The sequence below is a fragment of the Lampetra fluviatilis genome, chromosome 1 (genome assembly GCF_964198595.1).
Source record: "Lampetra fluviatilis chromosome 1, kcLamFluv1.1, whole genome shotgun sequence".
NCBI classification, from domain to species: domain Eukaryota; kingdom Metazoa; phylum Chordata; class Hyperoartia; order Petromyzontiformes; family Petromyzontidae; genus Lampetra; species Lampetra fluviatilis.
This window is the reverse complement of record NC_136275.1, coordinates 16940889-16960611: the sequence shown is the minus strand read 5'-3', so window position 1 is coordinate 16960611 and position 19723 is coordinate 16940889. Positions and strand designations below refer to the sequence as shown.

Sequence of the window (19723 nt, the reverse complement as noted above, 5' to 3'; positions counted from 1 at the left end):
CCACCGTGCTACACCACTGGGATTAAATTAACGTTGCCTGTACACATGGCCGGTATGGGGATAGAGGGGGGGGGGCACCAGACAGGGTGTAAGTGTGACTGACCCAATAACAACCCTGTGCGCACGCGGAGCAGTGGGTCATTTCCGTGCTTCGCCCTCGGGATGGCCCCGGGTTAAACGAACCCCAGATGCACAGGGGGCCGGGCAGGGTCTGCGCCTCTCTCCCCCCCTCGTTAATAATTGCGTCGCTGCACACAGCGCGAATACTCAGTGGCTCTGCGTGCTTGGAGAGAACGGCGCCAGCCAGCAGCACGCAGTCCCACGTACGTGCACAGCCCGTTCCAGCCCGTTGCTTGCCGACTCTTTAATAGAGCTCGAGTCTTGTGCGTAAAACTCACCCCGCGGGAGAGCGCACGGTGCACTATCCACTGACGATGCGCTCCGCTGGTGCGCGTCCACCCGGACCCTCACTCCGCCTTGTGTCCACCACTGCCATCCGCTGCTACTTCTGCTGGCTCTGTTGTCTCGTCTCCACGGGGCTCGCAGCTAAGAGGGGACACGCGGATCCGGACCGCTTCGATGCGCGGACTCCTTCGCTCCCCGCGTTGCGGAGCGGCGCGCCCGAGCGCACGCAGCAGCTGGCGCTGGAGGAGCTCCTGGAGCGGCTGCTGCCCGGCCGGGCCTCCGAGATGATGCTGCTGGTGAACTCCTCTATGGTAGCCCGGGGTCACGGCGAGGGATCCCGGGACGTGTTCCGCCTGGAGAGCCTGCCCGACGGGCGGCTGCTGGTGGCGGGAAGCAGCGCCGTGGCTGGCGCGTACGGGCTCCACCACTACCTGAAGGAGTACTGTGGGTGCCACCTGGGATGGGCCGGGCGCCAGCTGAAGGTGCCTCGACCGCTACCCCGGGTTGGGGGAGCCGTGCAGGTGGTGTCCCCCAACAGGTACGCACAGGGGCCATTGTCCAAAACGTGACCATTGTTTTTGGTTCCTATTAGGTTTGGCCAGGGCTTCATTTCAGCCAGGTCTATTGGGAGAGGGGGGGGGGGCACATGAACATCTTTCCACACCCGATACACGACAGCAAGTATACCTCTTGCTCTGGTTGTGGCTGATGTTTCTAACTCCAGTCTATCAGTGACCGGGAAAATATATAGTAATAAATTAAACCCCTGGTATAGGGAAATGAGACCATCCCGGGCAGCCGATATCATCACCATAATCGTACATCTTCTACAACTATTGTTTGTTTTTAAAGATGGTGGATTGCTCGCCATTCCCCACAATAAGGTAGCAAGAGACGGAGCAATTACAAAAAAATCAAAAAAATTCCCAAAAGTCAGTTGTTTTTTTATTAAGAAGACGTGACCTGACCTGGAGAGCAGAGAAACAGATTGGTGACTACTTGGCTATTGTCGTCTGCGAGTCACCACATGATGGACATTGAGCAAATACCAGAGTGCTCAACGGTGCATGTTTGGACAAAGCGAGGAGAGAGAAAGCGGGAATTTTACACCATACATCATCGACCAATTGCGGAATAAATAATTTGGTCATAAATGTGAGTTGCGTTTTCCAGTGGCATTTCTTTCGTGTTAAATTTTTTGACCGATTGCTGACTGTACATGGTTAAGAGATTAAACAAAATTACCCAGTTTCCATGTACAGCAAATTCGAGTCAACTTGAGTTGGCCTTCAAATTAAGTTGATGGACAAATGTATTTGGTTAAAAATAAGAGTGTATATTCCGTTATCATGCGAGTCGGGCAGGTCTTTGCCAGACATACTTGCAAAGAAGACTCTTCCAGAACAACCTGCGAGTAATAGGTCAAGACCGATTTGCTGACAAATTGATTGTTACACATTATTTGTAATATACCCACCACCCACAACATTTTTGATTCTCCATGTTCGGTGATTAATTCAGGAAAGCCTTTGAAGACAGGACGGCTCGGATAATGCAGGCTCCAGCCTGAAATTGCAGACGACTCAAGCTGACGAAATAATACTTAGAGAATGTGCTGGTGGTATAACTCGAGTGCATCCACAAATTATGCAGCACGTGAAAAGGAGGCAGACGAAGCCGGATGAAACTGGAGACATCTTAAGCTGAAAAACACGTGGTTTGAGAAAGGCATTGAAATAAATTATAACCACGCAACAGCCACGTGAATTACGTTACCAAACATAAGTTTAAAAAACGCTGGACTTAATCATTCACGTTATAATATTTTTTTGATAAAATCATGCCGAGTTCTAATACAAAGACGAGACTTCTAAACATGATTTTGTGATATCACACGTGAAGGGCATGGCCAAATATTAATGCAAGCCACAGCTGGGTCCCATAAGACTCCAACGGAGGGACGGAGGAATGACCATCAACAGCAGCATGTGCTTCTTATGCATTGCTCTACAGCAGCAGGAGTCGGTTAATGGGATGCAGATGTGTGTGGTGAGCAGGGTTGTGCCTCCAGGTCGGTGGGTACGTGGAGCTTGGGAACCATTGGGCAGCCCACACGCCAGTCTCACACGGACGAAATAACAACTCCAGCTCATGTGTAGAGCGTGGCGCCCGTCGTCCCACATTCCTCCCAAATGGTGCACTGTTGTGGACAATGTGATGGCGTTTGTTTCTAAACACAGCGGAACAGATCAATGCATAGCACGTACTATGTGGGGGCGGGGGCATTTGTGGCGGTGAAGCAGAGGTTCACGGTTCGAGCCCATCGCCGCCCTGGTTAATACTGCTCGTGTGTTAACCATAAAGACATGCGCCGTTTGCTTCTCAGTGGATGTCAGAGATAGTCTTAGAGGTATTCAAAAAACAGAGTTGGCCAAGTATGTCAGCGTCATGGTACAAATGTTAAATATTATTAGCAAATTACCTAATTGGGGACCTCTTGGAAAAGAGTGAGGATTTCCTGGGTATTTTTATAACAATATTCATCGCAACATAAGACAACATGGATGTTACTGTGCTGTCCGCCACGTTGTTCCCACAGCTCTTTGACAACTGGTTTGTGCATTGTGGTCACCCATCCAAGCACTATCCAGGTAAAATTCTGGTTAGCTCGGAAAACCTGATGGGATTGGGTACATTCCGGGTGATTTGTTGTAACGTTCTGACCTGCCCTACTAGACATCTGTGAAAAAGAGCTTTATAGCTCATCGGATTCCTCCAGTATAAATATTCTGATTATGATTTGACTAATGACATACAAAGAAAAGACTATACCAAATGGATCTTCAACAAAAGATGATAATAATTTGGATTCTTGTGTTTCAAGACACACCTGTCATTACGTCATGGATAGGCATTATAATTGCTGCGTTGGTAAATTCTAGTACTTGTGTAATGCGAGCAAGGACAGGGTCACGTGAGTGTGGACGGAGTCAGGGTCACGTGCGGAGGAGGAGGAGTCAGGGTCACGTGAGGGGGAGGATATAAGGGGAGAACCGGAAGGGGATCGGGAGTGGAGACAGAATAGAGAAGGGAGAGGCCACGCGGAGTGCTGGCGAGGAGTGGCGCGATTGCCACGAGGCAGGAGTTACGGCACCGTCGGCCAGCGGTGTTCGTGGGGCAGCGGGGGTGTCTGCAGAGTGTGCGGAGCACACGAGTAGCGGTGTGGCTGCAGAGAGAGTGAGCGGGAGCGGAGGACTCGGACGACGTGCGGCGACACGAAGCGGAGAGAAGGTGCGGGTCGGAACGGAGACATCGCGGGGTGCGAGCAAGAACCCAATAAAGGACACGGAGAACAACATCGCCTGAGAGTCCTTTATTACACTGGGGTCAGAAGTGAGACATGTCGAAACAGCTCAGAAGAAAGGCCATACCTGCACCATCTTCTGCGCCATCTTCTGAAGAAGACAACGACCTTTCTCCGGCGGTGGCGCTACCAACAATGGAAGGCGGAGGCGAGACAGGGACGGCGACGCGCCGAGAGTGCAGGATGTCGCCGGCGCAGCAGGACCGTCTCCGGGGGTGGGCGCCGAGGAAGGGTGGCGACATGTGGCGGCCCAACTCGAGTCGCTGAAGGCTGTTTTAACTCAGCTTTGCACCCTGGTGACGCCCACGACGAGTCCGGGGAGCCCGAGCAGAGGGCAGCCGAGTGGGGCCTTGTCGTCGCTTCCAGTCCTCTCCGCCACGCGGCACGGGGCCGCCATCTTGGGCGTGGTCGGGGAAGAACGGCGGGAAGACGCCATCTTGCCACCTCCGACGCGGGAGGACGCCATCTTGGGAGTGGTCGGAGACGAACGACGGGAAGCCGCCATTTTGAACACGTTGCAACGTGACGCCATCTTGTCGCTACCGCATGGGACATCATCGGCGAATGAAGGCGGCGTGGGGACCCGCAGCCAGCGTCTGACGACTGTGAAAGAGTTCTCCATTGGTGGAGATTGGAGCGCATTCGCCTGCCGTTTTCAAGCGGCGGTACGATCCGCTAAATGGACTGATGCGGAGGCTTTGGAGGTCTTGCCAACGGTTCTTGACGACGAGTCCGTCCGGTTCTTTCGCTCCATCAAAGCCGCTAAGAAGACGACGCTACAGGGGGTCTTTGAGGAAATGGCGGAGGCGTACGAGCCCCCGGACGATGCACACCGCAGGTTCGTGCAGCGGCAACGGGCACCTGAAGAATCGCCGGTGGCATTCCGGGGCGCGGTGATCGAGTTAGCAATGGCCGCATATCCAGAGACTAAGCCCAATTTGTTGGAACCCCTGATACTGGGCAAAATGTTGGAGTTATCCCGGGATTTGGGCATCCCCATGCCCGTGTGCGGCCACGATAAGTTGACGTCCCGGACGGCGGCCAAGTGCCTGGATGCCTAATTCAATCTTCGCCGGTGGAAACAGGTGACGGTGTGGACAAGGAGTCCCACAGTCGACGGCGATGCAACAGGAGGGGTCCCGAAGGAGGCCGTCTACGTTCGGGACGAGAGGGGTCCTGAGGAGCTGACGGCGGCATCGACCCAGTGGCCGACTCGGGGGGGAGCGGGGTTGCGACCAGGGCCGCCGGCGCAGGAGCGACAATGCAGAGGGGGTGCTGCATGGCGAGCCGATCTGGCATGTTTCCGCTGCGGCCGTAAAGGCCACTTCGCCAGGGAATGCTGGGCTCGCGTTCGACAGCCGCCCCAGCAGGAGGCCTCGGTCACGGACACGACGGGGAAGGACCACCCACGACAGGCAAGTCGGTACGCATCAGACACCCGGCAAGGCCTGTCACCTCATGCATCACCATCGATACGCGGGCCGGGTGCCATTACTGACGGGGGGGCATTTGGTGGTCAGCGTCGCTCGCTGACGCAGTGGCGCAAATTGGCACGGAGAGTAGTTACGGCCGCTACGGGCTCGTCGACCGTGCCGGGGTCGATCCAAGGGATCGACGTGCGCATTTTGATTGACTCGGGAGCGTCAGCGACCATTATCTCCGACGTGATATTTCACCTCTTGTCCATTCCGCCGGGACGCGTGAGGCCGGTTTACGACTCTTGCATAGTGGCGAACGGGGGTAGTATGGGCATTGTGGGTCAGGTGGACGCCAATATATCGGTTGGGGGTGTTTCGGCTACTGGGAAAGTGTTGATTTCCAGGTCCCTCGCGGTGCCCTGTTTGTTGGGAACCGATTTCCTAGCCAAGATGCCAATTCAAATAAGGGTGGATCATAATTGTATTGAATTGCCGGGGGGTCGGCGTGTTTCATTCTTGCCGTCACCCTGGGGCCGGGCAGCTCCTGACCGTCAGGTGCAGGCGCTGTCCGAGGTATCGGTCGATATTCCACCTGGCTCGCAGATGCTTATTCCGCTGCGGTATCGGAAACCGGTGCCTGGAATCGAAGGGGCGGCGGGTGTTTTGTTATCACCGTCCGCTGCTATAACGGGTGGCTTGACGCTGGTGGGGGCACAGACGATTGTCCGGCCGGGTCAACCTCAGTTTTTACAGGTATTGAATGGGAGCGCGGAAAATGTGGTTGTACCGGCCGGAACGGTTTTGGCTCACGCTACAACTGCTTTCACGAACCATGGCGATCATGACCGTCGAGGCCTTGTAGGGGGGGGTATCGGTCTCAACGTCACAGGACGATCGATGGATTGCCGAGTTGTGCCGTGAAAATACGTCTTTGACTGCGGACCAGCGGTCCGCGCTCCGCGCACTGTTGGGGAGATATTCCGACGTCTTTAGTGCGGACGATTTTGATTTGGGTCGCACCTCCTTGCTTTCCCACCACATTGATACGGGGGATGCCGCTCCGATTCGGATGAACCCGCATCGGTTGAGTCTGCCGGAGCGGGATCACATTCGCGGCGCAGTGGAGGAGATGCTGGCCGCTGACATTATTTCCCCGTCAAACAGCCCGTGGGGCGCGCCGGTGGTCCTTGTGAAAAAAAAGGATGGGAAACTGCGGCTTTGTGTGGATTTTCGCAAATTAAATAAGGTGTCGGTTGCGGATGCGTACCCCCTGCCGCGTATGGATGATTCCCTCGATGCCTTGTCTGGGGCGAATTTTTTTTCTACTCTTGATCTCTCATCGGGATTCTGGCAACTTCCCCTAGACGAGTCCTCAAGGGAAAAGACGGCCTTCCAGACGCCGCAGGGATTGTTTCAGTTTAATTGTCTTCCCATGGGCCTGAACGCCGCCCCCGCGACATTCCAGCGGCTGATGGAGCTCGTGTTAACGGGTCTGCAGTGGGAGACGTGCTTGATATATTTAGACGATGTTATCGTTTTCAGCCGCACGTTTGAGGAACATTTGCGGAGGTTGGACACGGTGTTTGCCAGAATGCGTTCGGCCAATTTAAAATTTAAGCCCAAAAAGTGTCACCTCTTACAACGATCCGTGCGCTATTTGGGCCACATTGTTAGTTCCGACGGGGTCGCCACGGACCCGGAGAAGACGGCGTGCGTCCGTAACTGGCCGACTCCGGCCTCAGTGGGCGACGTGCGTCGGTTCGTTGGGTTCGCCTCATACTACCGCCAATTTGTTCCTAACTTTGCCACAATCGCGAGGCCGTTGCACCTCCTTACGGCTAAAGGCCGGAGATTCAGCTGGGGACCAACGGAAGAGGCGGCGTTTCAGGGCCTGCGCGATCGTTTGGCGTCGGCACCGACGTTGGACTATCCAGATTTCACTCGACCTTTTATTCTGGATACTGACGCTAGTGACACCGGGATTGGGGCTGTTCTCTCCCAGTCTAAGAACGGCGTTGAACGCGTGGTTGCATACGGTAGTCGCGTGTTGTCTCCTGCGGAGACCCGTTACTGCGTTACTCGCCGCGAACTTTTGGCCATTGTACATTTTCTTTGCCAATATCGGCCGTATTTGTACGGCCGTACGTTTATTGTGCGCACGGACCATGCGGCTTTGCAATATGCCCTGCGAGTCGACCAACCGTCTGGCCAATTGGCACGATGGTTGGAGACTCTGCAGGAATTTTCGTTCGATATTCAATATCGGAAGGGCACGCGTCACGCGAACACGGACGCACTTTCCAGATTGCCGCAGGGGTCCCCTTGCGCTTGTGCTTCGGGCACGAACAGACGTACGCGGGTTCAGCAACCCCCTCGGCCTGTTGTGTCTGCTTTACAAGTGCCCGAGACTCCCGTTTGCCCGGGACCGGTTGAGGTGCCCGAGGTTCCCGTAGGCCCGGTACCAGCTGAGGTGGCCGAGGATCCCGTGTGTCCGGGACTGGCTGATGGCGTTTTGAACCTGCCACATTCGGTATGGCTTCGCGAGCAATTGCTCGATGAGTCGCTGGGAGCCATGCAGAGTCGGGTTGCAAAGGGGACGGGGGGCCCGCTGTCCGGGATGGGTTGCTAATGTGGAGAGAAGGGTTGCACGATCGCTGGCGCCTGGTGGTGCCGTCGTCGTTACGGTACGAGTTGGTTCGGACTCTGCACTCCGAGACGTTGTTACATCTCGGGGTGCAAAAAACCTTGCAGCGGGACTACTTCTGGCACGGCATGACGACCGATGTCGTCGGGCACATTCGGGCGTGTCCCGACTATGCCCGGAGGAAGCCGCCTAAACACCCATATGTTCCACCAGTGCAGTCCATACAGGTGTCCCGGATTAACGAGTTGGTGGCGTTGGATATTTTGGGGCCTTTCCCGCCGTCCGCTCGGGGGAATACATTTTTGCTGGTCGGGGTGGAATATCTTTCCTGCTGGGCTATGGCTTGGCCCTTGCCCGACCAGTCGGCGGCGTCTATCACGGACGCGTTCCTGTTTGGATATGTAATGGACAAAGGGGCGCCGGAAAGGTTGCTCACAGACCAAGGGCGAAATTTTTCTTCTAAATTATTGGCTGAGGTGTGTGCTGCACTGGGGACCAAGAAAGTTCGAACGTCTCCCTACCACCCTCAAACGGATTGCATGGTGGAACGGCTTAATCGGACCCTGTCGGCTATGCTCTGTCACACGGTTAGCGAAAAGCAGGCTGATTGGGATTTGCACATCCCTGGGGTGCTCTCTGCATACAGGATGACGCCTCATGCGTCGACCGGGTACTCACCTTTTTTTTTAATGTACGGCCGTGAGAATGTGCCGCCGATGGACGTGCAGCTGGGTACGGGGGCGAAGGGTCCTGTTAAGCCTCTTCCGGAGTACATTCGGGACACCGTTCGTCGCGTGGCGGAGGCACGGGAGGGGGCCAGATTGGCTACGGCTAAGACCCAGGCCCGGAACGAACGTTGTGCTCGGCGCTCGGATGGGGAATCCCCCTGGCGAGTGGGGGACATGGCCTGGCTGCACTGCCCGCAGGTGCGGGTGGGGACCTCCCCTAAGTTGCACAAACCATGGCAGGGGCCGGTTGTGCTTATCGAGGTGCCTAGTCCGCAGTCCGCGCGTGTTCGTTTCGGATCGCGGCGCTGGTACGTACATACGTCTCGATTGAAAACCTACGTGGCCCCACGGCCGGATGCGTCATCTCCTAACGTTGCCTTGCCGGTGTCTGTTGCGTCCGACGCGCCACTGACTTTGCCTGTTCGACCTGCAAGCGCGCCTGTCGTGCCTTCTACAGACGGACCAGCCGTGACACGGACGGAGACAGTGAGTTCTGCTCCGGGTGGGCCTACCACGGCGACGGGGACACTTGGCCCCGCCGCCCCTCCAACCCCGCCGCGGACGCATTTGCTGGAGACCCCGGCGACGGGTCTCCTGGGGGTACGGGACTCTGACATTGGCGGGACTCCAACAGCGGCGGGCGGTTCCGATCCTGCCGCTCCTAAAATCCTGTCGCGGTCACGGTCTATGCGGGGGCCACCCCCCGTTCAAGACGGGCCGGCGACCCGCACGCGTTCCAAGTCCCTTTTCTTTCGTTAATTGTGCTATTTATTGTTGTTGTGTTGTTGTTGTTGTGTTGTTGTTGTTATAATCTCCGTTGTCTTGTTATGCCTGTTGCTGGACTTTTGCTCGCATTTTTTTGCTCTGTTGCAGCCGGGGACGGCTGGGTTTTTCTACACGGGGGGGGGGTCATGTAATGCGAGCAAGGACAGGGTCACGTGAGTGTGGGCGGAGTCAGGGTCACGTGCAGAGGAGGAGGAGTCAGGGTCACGTGAGGGGGAGGATATAAGGGGAGAACCGGAAGGGGATCGGGAGTGGAGACAGAATAGAGAAGGGAGAGGCCACGCGGAGTGCTGGCGAGGAGTGGCGCGATTGCCACGAGGCAGGAGTCACGGCACCGTCGGCCAGCGGTGTTCATGGGGCAGCGGGGGTGTCTGCAGAGTGTGCGGGAGCACACGGAGCAGCAAGGGGGCTGCGGAGTGTGCGAAGCACACGAGCAGCGGTGTGGCTGCAGAGAGAGTGAGCGGGAGCGGAGGACTCAGACGACGTGCGGAGGCACGAGGTGGAGAGAAGGTGCGGGTCGGAGCGGAGACATCGCGGGGTGCGAGCAAGAACCCAATAAAGGACACGGAGAACAACATCGCCTGAGAGTCCTTTATTACACTTGTATGTATGTTGAACTTATTTTGCACCGTACGTAGCCAACTGTGCTAATCGGAGGTGCGAGGAAGGACAAGGTAAAGATCAACAGTGGTACGTCAGAATTTATGGCATCCATAAAAAGGAATGCAAATGTTATTGTATTTTATCAGTGTAGCACAATGATCAACACCATGGTACTCAACGAAGGGTATTCTGCCTATTAGATTGTCAATGCTACCAACATTCCCTCTTATTTCTGTCTTGCGTGATGATCACATAACTCCTGTTTCTCAACGGGATGATCGGCATTTGTCCAAGCCCTCCAGTCGTCCTCATTGTCAGCAACACTTCTTCATAAAATCCGATCCGATCCACCGTTTGTCAATGCACACACGCGCGACTCAGAATCCATTGTTGTGAGTGCAGACCGGGGTCGGGCTCCTCTGATAAATCAAACATCTCTCAGCTGCTTGCCAACACGGGGCAAAAACGATATTTGTCTTTAGTATCCAGACTTTAAACAAATGTTGACTGGAATAATTCTGAAAGAGGGCTTAGCTTTCGGCGGTGGGTGTGCAGTCGTGCAGCGTGGTGGGCATGGGCACTGACGCCATTAATGAAATGGTGCTCTCCCCTGTCCATTTTTTTATCCTCCCTGGTGCCCACGTGAGCCCCGGTGCAGTTGCACCACCTGCACGCTCAATCGCTAGACCACTGAGCTGGTGCGCAGTGCGCTCAGTTTTATAATCGCACAACGGAGTGGTTCCCAGGAATGGTTCCCACAATTGCCCTGCGCTCCGTGGGGGTTGTGTGGTTACTCTGGGTGGCTGTCTATGATCCCCAAACAGTCGCATCATTGTTACTGAATGTTCCAAGCCAGTGAGCACATGCGGTGCTCGTGTTCTGAAAAGAGGGCAATCCATATTCAAACAATGTGATGGTCTGTTTATTATTCCATCTACAACTCACAAATATTGTTCAAGGATAGGGAACAGAAAGAAAACAAACAATGCACACAATGCACTTAATTACGAGTTTTAAATTGTTGTGAATATTTGTGTTTGGATAAATATAATTTTCCCATAATGTAAACTCTGCAATGCTATTTTAAAAGACATTTATAGAGCAACTAGCTTATATACCCGGCGTTGCCTGGCCAAAAAAATATTTCAAAACTACTCTTAAAAATCTAACAGTAGTGCGTACTGACTGTGGTGGTACCCTATGATTACAGCAGTGCATACCGACTGTGGTGGTACCTGCTATCACTACAGTAGTACATGCTAACTCTATAGCAGTATTTATCGACTCTATAGCACAGAGTACTCACCTGACAGAGTGGCGTGGTGAGGCCTAGTCCCGTTCAGAGCCTCCGGCCTCGCCTAGATTGTCCAGCCGGCCGAGGTGGCACCTTGGCAGGCTGGGGCTGGGCTGCTACCTCTGACCCCCCCCCCCCGACCACAATCTCTCTGGCCGCTCTGCAGTAATATCTACGGCCTAAAGTGGTAGCATCTAGCGACTGTATATATTAGTAACTGCACGCATCGGGGTGGGGGGGACATCACACAGTGAAGATTTAAGCTCAGCGTTTAGTGTATTTTTAAAGCATTTTTAACGCGAAAGAAAATGTCCCCCTCACTCCCACCGAAGGCGTGCGACTTGGCATGGGCCGTCCCCCCAACCAAAGGCGGGTGAGTTGGTATGGTCGTGCACACGTCATAAATAAATAAAGAGAGCGAAAAAATCGCACTAAATCGCTAATTAAACTTATTAAAAGTTGACGGATGTGAAAAAGGAATAGCGGTTGCTCACGGCGGGGCTTACGGTGTGGTACATAGCTATTTTTTATTTAACATAAACCCCACCGTTGGAGAGCCAAATCCTTCGCAAGCGCGCGAACACACACAAAGCCACAAACAGACGATTTTTTACTTTTATATATATAGATAAACAAGATGGAACTGTAGCATGGAGTGCCGTGCCAGGCCCTATCCTTTACCATCATCAATCAGGCCCTGCGGTGGTGAGATGTTAAGTACCTCGTCTGGGATTCAGGAAGTTGTGGGTTGTATCCCAACCCTGACGCGTGTATATTTGGAGTTTGCATGTTATCCCCGTGGTCGCGTGGATTTTTCGACCGGTTCTCTGGTTTTTCCTCCACATTAAGAAACATGCGTTCAGAGTATTTGACTGCTATATATTTCCACATGATAAGCCATTTCGTTGAGCTTTCATTTGTGGCCAGGTCGTTTCCGAAAAAGAGCTACATATCTCAGTGGGCCTTACCTGGTGAAATAAAACATAGTTTATCAAAGCCAACGTAAATCTGATCAAAATGTGTTATTCATTGAAGTAGCACTGCTACGGTTATTTAAATAATAAGTGTATTAGTCAATTTGCAGGCAATTTATATGTACCGTATTAAAATGAATGAATGACACTAGAGATTAGTGTATAATATTAATAGCTTAGAAATAATACTGCTGTTACACCATTGGAACCTCATTTGCCAGTAAAAAATATGATAATTGGTTTTTTACCCTTCTATCTGGCAACAAAACTGACACCTTTTTTTACAAGGAGTCATGTTTGCATAGACCACAATACCTGCAGTCATAATGCAAACAAAAAACATAACTCTGATAATGTATGCACTGTCCTTGAAGTTGATTGGTCCACACCCGAGACAGCTTTCCTTAGAGCCTAGTCTCACATATGTAGTGGTGATACGCGCTGGGTGTATACGTCGTGTGCCAGCGCGTATGTACGGGTGTGTGTGTGGTGACGCGCGCTGACGGGGAGGAGCAGGCGTCAGTGCGCGGGTGGGGGTAGTGCTGCTGATTGGCTGTGTGCCGGTGACGCGCTGAGAGGGAGTGATCGGGTGGCAGCGCGGTGTGATTGGTCGGGGAGTGGAAACACGCGCTGGGCGAAAACGGATCGTGGAGATAGCGCGTGGTGATTGGGTAACTGAGGAGCGGTGCCGACGTTGAGGTCCGCATCCGCTCCGTCTCCCGGGAGGAAGAGATATATAAGGTGATGCACAGAGGAGTAGGGGGCAGAAGTGGAACCATCTAAGAATGAAGACGAAGGTGCAGAGATAGAGCCCGGAGAGGAGAGTAATGGAGAGAGAGAGAGAGAACGGTCTACACGAGCTGAGTAATGTATAGTGTGTAGCCAGAGAGAGAGAACGGTCTACACGAGCTGAGTAATGTATAGTGTGTAGCCAGAGAGAGAGAAAGGTCTACACGAGCCGAGTATGCATACGGTGTAGCCAGAGAGAGAGAAAGGTCTACACGAGCCGAGTATGCATACGGTGTAGCCAGAGAGAGATGCAAAGTCTACACGAGGCGAGTGGAGAGTGTAGCAGAGGCGCAGAGTCTACACGAGGCGAGAGAAGAGTGTAGCCGAGGCGCGGAGTCTACACGAGGCGCAGAGAGCCAGCAGCACAGAATCTAAGAGAGTCAAGAGAAGCGTAGGGCGGAGAGAAGAGGTCACGAGTTGTACCGTTGTATGGTGACCGCATTGTGAAGAAGAGAGGCCACGCGTTGTATCGTTACAAGTCAAGATTTAATAAAAGAAGTGTGTTCCCGTCAAGGAGTTTCCTGCCGTCATTTTCCAATACTTCACATAGGTTGGACCAGATGACGCCAAAACGCCAAAAGGCGTCATCTTTTCTCTCCGCCTGATGAAGACTGCTTGTGTTGCAATCAAAACGTCGTGGCTTTTTTGCTTCTATTATTTTAGATTCTTTTTTTACGTGACTTTACCGAAAGAACCAAGAATATGTTGTTGATTCAGTAAATAATTTGACATTCTGTATGGAAAAATACAATTATGTTAATATCATGTGTAATCTTTCCAAGCTATTATTTCTTAAAATTAAAATAACCAGGCCAACCACTATGATGAAAATCACACATTGTTTCACACAGCTCTGCTTCGTAACGTAAGAAAAAAACCAGCACAAGCTAAAACCAACAGTAGTGGTGTAGCGTGGTTTTTGCTGGGCAAATAATTAAATGGAGCCTGCTGTAAAATATCCACTTTTCTTTGTAGCCCAACTCCTGTGGCCCATGGTCTCTTGCACAGTTGTTTCGCCTTCACACTCGATAGCTACACCATTGCAACAGGGTATGATTACAGTGCCTTGTGATCTCCGGTTGAAAGGCGCTTTAGAAGTGTAAGTAATTATGATTCCTAACTTTAAAAATTTAGATAAGCAACGACCGACCGATGACCCATGTGAGGGTGGCACGGTCCCTGACCGGCTTTGGCGATGATCCGCCGCAGGTTCCGCTTCTACCAGAACGTGCGCACGCGGAGCTACTCCATGGTGTGGTGGCAGTGGGAGCGCTGGGAGCTTGAGATCGACTGGATGGCGCTGCAGGGCATCAACCTCCCGCTGGCGTTCACGGGTCACGAGGCCATCTGGCAGAGGGTAACGGTGGCACCAGCGACACCTCTCACCCACGCGCCATTTCTGTTGTAAAGTCGGCGTTCAGTGTTCATCGTTGAATCCCGATGCATTTTTCCAACAGTCTTTATCTGCGGAAGTACTGTTTTTTTCGAAAATCATAATTAAAATAAGTTTTGTAGGTTTATATCTAACATGGTCACCGTATAACACATTGAAAAGCTGTCGAATGTACTGCAGTGTAACATTTAAATAAATAAAAGCCACACATTTGAAATTGAATATCGTTTTTTGTAAAATTCTATTTAAATGAAATCAGTCATAAAAATAAAGGCTGGTGAATGTATGGCAGATTTTTATTGTGAATGAATACAAGTTAGTGAACTACCTTTGAGATTCGTAGCTGCAATGATTGAAATTAACAATTTTAAAAGTATTCAGCGAATACGTAATTCCCCACCAAGGGTTTGAATACCTCTTCTAATCTTATGCAAAACACTCTGTGGCAGATCACATGTCAGTACAGTAATGTCTTCTTCCATATTATAATACATCTGATATAATTACATCTCTCTTCTACCCATGCACAACCCTCCACCCACAACCTGTGCCAGGTTTTCCTGTCCCTGGGACTCAGTCAGAAGGAGATGGACGACTACTTCACAGGTCCTGCCTTCCTGGCGTGGTCTCAGCTAGGAGACTTGCATGCCTGGGCTGGACCCCTGCCCCAGTCTTGGCACCACAAGCAACTGCACCTCCAGGTGTTGGACCTGAATAATACAATTGTATTTACAAAAATAAAAATGCAGATTTTCAGCTTAAATTTGCAGCCTCTTTTCACTTCAGTGCTGAGTTACAGCCTCCCCATTCCATGTCAGCCGGGAGGGTTGTTTGACGAAACTTAACGACGCTCATCGGTGCGAGTTGCATGTATTTTAAACTTCTTTCGCACCGTACATAACCAATCCTGCTAATCGGAAGTGCGGGGAAAGGACTTGGTGAAAGAGGACCCCAGGACTTCTTCAGCGATCACTCGCCACTGATGTTAACCTTGATTGGGAATTGAACACAGGTCCTTTGGGCTTATACGTACGGGGGAATTGCACTAAACACCGTGTCACTGCTCTACCATGAACTGAAATACTGCAATAAACGTGATGTGACTTATCCTTCTGCTCACAGCGCAAAATCCTGGAGCGGATGAGGTCCCTGGGAATGATTACGGTGCTCCCGGCTTTCGAAGGCTATGTCCCTGCAGCTGTCGCACGGTGACCATCACATCCTGCATTCTATATTACCTCTGTCGAGCACAACTTTGAGCTGAAAGCCTTGATAACATCACGTCACCGCTGTGGATATGGCCGATTGGCTGTATTTCAGCAGGCACTGCTTGCGAGCCTAGTCTGACATTTAAATTCGTCTCCCCTGTGCAAATTCGTACACGAAGCTGCAACTGCAATGATGTATGATGTTTTTTTTTCTTTCTGATAATTACAAAATGATGATCATGGATTAATTCATTTGAATCGGCCCTCTGCAAATGGCAAACGTTCATATTGCTGAAATGGAGGCAACTTCATCGCAATTCTAACGATTATAAAGGAAAAAACAGTCTTAACAGAGACTTCATTTTATCCAGGTTTGTCTGTGTTCGTTAACTGGAAAATATTTCCGCATCCGACACACCACATCCAGTATACCTCTTGCTATGGCTGCGACTACTAGTCTCATACCTGTTCAAGTCCACCAGCGACTGATAAAATATTCACCGAGATATTAAGTGCTCGTCTTAACCGTTGTAATCGTATCCACTGTGAAAAAATACGGGAACATAAAAAGCACAAAATAACACTCAGTCCAACCAAGAGTATACTGATGATTATACGAAAAATGTGTCATTAACTTAAAAATGGCAATATCCACAGTCAGAACACGATACACCGCTTCCTGACTGCCTTGTTCTCTTTCCAACCCTTTCAACTTCCCTGGTCCTCTCTGCATCATCGGTGGCGCCAGCCTGTATCCGAAGGCTAACCTGATCCGGCTGAGCAGCTGGGACCGATTTGACTGCAATTACTCCTGCCCGCTGTGGCTGGACCCCCACGACCCGCTGTTCCCCAAACTCGCGAGCGCCTACATGAAGGAGCTGCGTGACGAGTTTGGCAGCGACCACGCGTACTACGCGACCATGTTCAGCGACCTGATGCCACCCTCCAACCTGACCGCCGACCTCGCGGGCATCAGCAGAGCAGTCTACAAGGCAATGACTGCGGGTAGGCCGGGGACTCTGCTCATTAACACGCGCGTGGCACTGTGTTAACGAGACGAGACACTGGGCATTGTGACGTTTAAATCGAGCACGTGACCTGCGCTATGCCACACCCCCGCCCCTTCTACCCCTCCCCAACAGTGGACAGCGAGGCTGTGTGGCTGCTGGACACGTGGCCTTTCCTGGGCAACCCCAACTTCTGGCAGGAGCCACAGCTGCGCGCGTTCCTGCGCGGGCCGCCGCTAGGTCGCGTGCTCGTCCTGGACGTCTTCGCCGAGACGCGCCCCCTCCACCACACCACCGACTCCTTTTATGGGCAGCCCTTCATCTGGTGCATGCTGCACAACTTTGGAGGCAACCACGGCCTGTTCGGCGCCATCGAGAGCGTCAACCGGGGCCCTCACGTCGCCAGGCTCCTTCCCAACTCCAGCATGGTGGGCACGGGCATGGCACCGGAGGGCATCGAGCAGAACGACGTCGTCTACGAGCTCATGGCTGAAATGGGCTGGCGAGATGGGCCCGTGGACCTCACGATCTGGATCGAGTCCTACGCGCACCGCAGGTACGGCCAGAAAGATGCGGATGTTGCGGCGGCCTGGAAGGACCTCTGGCGCAGCGTCTACAACTGCACGGAGAAGCGGGAGAACAGGAACCAGAGTCCCCTGGTGGTCCGGCCTTCGCTCACCCTCGACACCAGCCTGTGGTATGACCCGGCGCTCGTCTACTCCGCCTGGGCGCGTTTGGTACGGGCCGTGCCTCGGCTGGGCACCAGCCTGACCTTCCGCTACGACCTGATCGACGTGACCCGGCAGGCGCTGCAGCTGCTGTCGGGGCAGCTTTACCGTGACCTCCTCGCGGCCTACGAGGGTGGCTCGGTGGAGGAGCTGCTGTTGTCCGGTGGCATGCTCTCCTACGAGCTCTTTCCTGACCTGGAGAACCTGCTGTCGAGCGACGAGCGCTTCCTGCTGGGACGCTGGCTGCTCGCAGCCGCCGCGCATTCGGACAACGCCAGCGAGGCTGAACTGTACCAGCTGAATGCTCGCTACCAGATCACCCTTTGGGGTCCCACGGGAAACCGGTTGGATGTGGCCAACAAGCTGTGGGGCGGTCTGGTGAGCTACTACTACACGCCTCGCTGGAAGATGTTTGTGTCCACTCTCACTGACTGTGTGCACAACGAGAAGCCTTTTAACAAACGCGACTTTGACAACGCCTGCTTCCAGCTGGAGAAAAGCTTTGTGCTGGATGACCACGTATTCCCAGTCAAGGCCCGTGGAGACACGTACGAAATTATCAACCGTATTTTTCTCAGATACTACCACCACATTCAGCTTTCAGTCAGTCCTCTTGTGCTTCCCGTGTAATGTCACCGTGACGATAATTATATATTTAGTACCCTATGACCGCAATAAATGCATTCTTAAGCGTGATTTTTATGCCAGACTCTGACCTTTTATGATACATATGACGTTTGGAATAATATATCGTAAGGTGTTATTTGTCTAAAAGGTTGAACGTCAGCTGAAGCAAGGAAGAATTTAACACTTGAAAATAAATACAAATTCTGTCATTTAATCCTTCTCAAACTTACGCTCTCCAATTGTAAGCATTTTCTTCTGTATGTTGAATGGTCAATGTATGGTTTGTGAAATCTAGAGTTAATGATACTTTGGTTGTCTTTTTTTAAAGAACTTGAACTTATTATTTGCAGTTTGTCCTCACACTATATGTTCTATATGGTATGTTTAATGGGGCCTCCTTTGCCAGTACCAAAATATGAGAATAGGTTTTCCCCTTTTTTCTGGTAACAAAACAGGTGTTAAGATGTTTAAACACCAAACTGAAATCTTTTACAAGGAATCATGTCTGCATTAACCACAATGCTTGTGGTCAGAATGCGTCCTCTGGTCTAACACCGTTTGAGACTAGGCTCGAAAGAAAGCTGTCTCTGGTGTGGACCAATCAGTTTCAAAGACAATGCATATACTATCAGAGTATGTTTTTTGTTTGCATTCTGACCACAAGTATTGTGGTTAATGCAGACATGATTCCTTGTAAAAGGTTTCAGTTTGGTGTTTTAACATCTTTACACCTGTTTTGTTGCCAGAAAAAGGGTAAAACCTTTTCTCATACAGTATATGGTATGTTCTTATAGTATTGGACATGGGGCCAGTATGCATCTTAATTGAGTAATTAAAAGACATATAATTAGAATTTATGTAACTGTTCACTGTTGTACTTAGTGATCATATCAGTACTGTATGTATCGTAGTAGAATGATAATTATAAAATGCATTCACGGGTAGTACAGCAAAGCACATACGGACTACACCTAAGGGGGTGGTACAGTATTTGAGTCATGTGTTGATGCATGGAGTTTATATTATGGTACAGCATTTCTATTTCTTGGAGCTGGATATTAGGTCATATTGGAATATTGTATATATGGCTTCTGCAATGTGTTGTCCTTTGTTAGAAGTGTAGTACGGTTTGTTTTAATGGAAACAATGTAGACATTTAAAAATAAAACGTGTATTAAAAATGTGTAATTTTTTGTATTAAAAAGTGAAGTTGTGTCCCCATATCAAACGAGCATTGAATGATGCTCGCATGTTACCAGTTATCATCATCAGCCATGAGCTTTTCACTGCTGGATGTCAGGATCCAAGTAAAGCAAGAGTGTATGCACACACGAGCGTAGGACAGCACTGATCTCTGTTGCCAGACCTAAGCCATTGATGGAAATTCCACATTCCTATGATAAGGCCAGTATTTCAATGCCAATAACCACTTTTGCCTATCCACAGTGACACTCATTTCATCTACCTTGGGGAACTGATTGCCTGAGTTTACCCCCAACCAGAACTTGAACTCGAAACTTTGCGATTGTAAGTCAAGCTTTCTCACCAGTTACTGGGCATGATGATAACAACAACAGTTCAGTGTAATGGTAGGTTTTTACCCTTTTAACTGGTACAAAACTGACACCTTTATTCAAGGCATCATGTTTGCAATGACCACAACACAAGTAGTCAATAAAGCAAACAAAAAGAAGCAACTCTGATAAGGATAATAATATGCACTGTCCTTGAAGTTGATTGGCCCACACCCGAGACGGC

The 19723-nt window shown here is 51.3% G+C and overlaps 1 protein-coding gene across 1 annotated transcript; it reads left to right on the top strand.

Annotated features, from left to right (window-relative positions):
• The first annotated feature begins 77 nt into the window (after positions 1–77).
• LOC144935819 (alpha-N-acetylglucosaminidase-like) lies at positions 78–19128 on the top strand. The gene is made up of 6 exons (XM_078862643.1): positions 78–943; positions 14212–14359; positions 14950–15096; positions 15518–15603; positions 16352–16608; positions 16746–19128. The coding sequence occupies exons 1-6, from the start codon at positions 435–437 to the stop codon at positions 17966–17968; spliced, it is 2370 nt and encodes a 789-aa protein (XP_078718769.1). The 5' UTR covers positions 78–434; the 3' UTR covers positions 17969–19128.
• The last annotated feature ends 595 nt before the right edge of the window (positions 19129–19723 follow it).

Coding starts and splice junctions, on each gene's coding strand:
- LOC144935819 (XM_078862643.1), top strand. CDS start 435: ATGCGCTCCGCTGGTGCGCGTCCACCCGGACCCTCACTCCGCCTTGTG. Junction 944..14,211: donor CAGGTGGTGTCCCCCAACAG/GTACGCACAGGG, acceptor GATCCGCCGCAG/GTTCCGCTTCTACCAGAACG. Junction 15,604..16,351: donor GTCCCTGCAGCTGTCGCACG/GTGACCATCACA, acceptor CGGTGGCGCCAG/CCTGTATCCGAAGGCTAACC.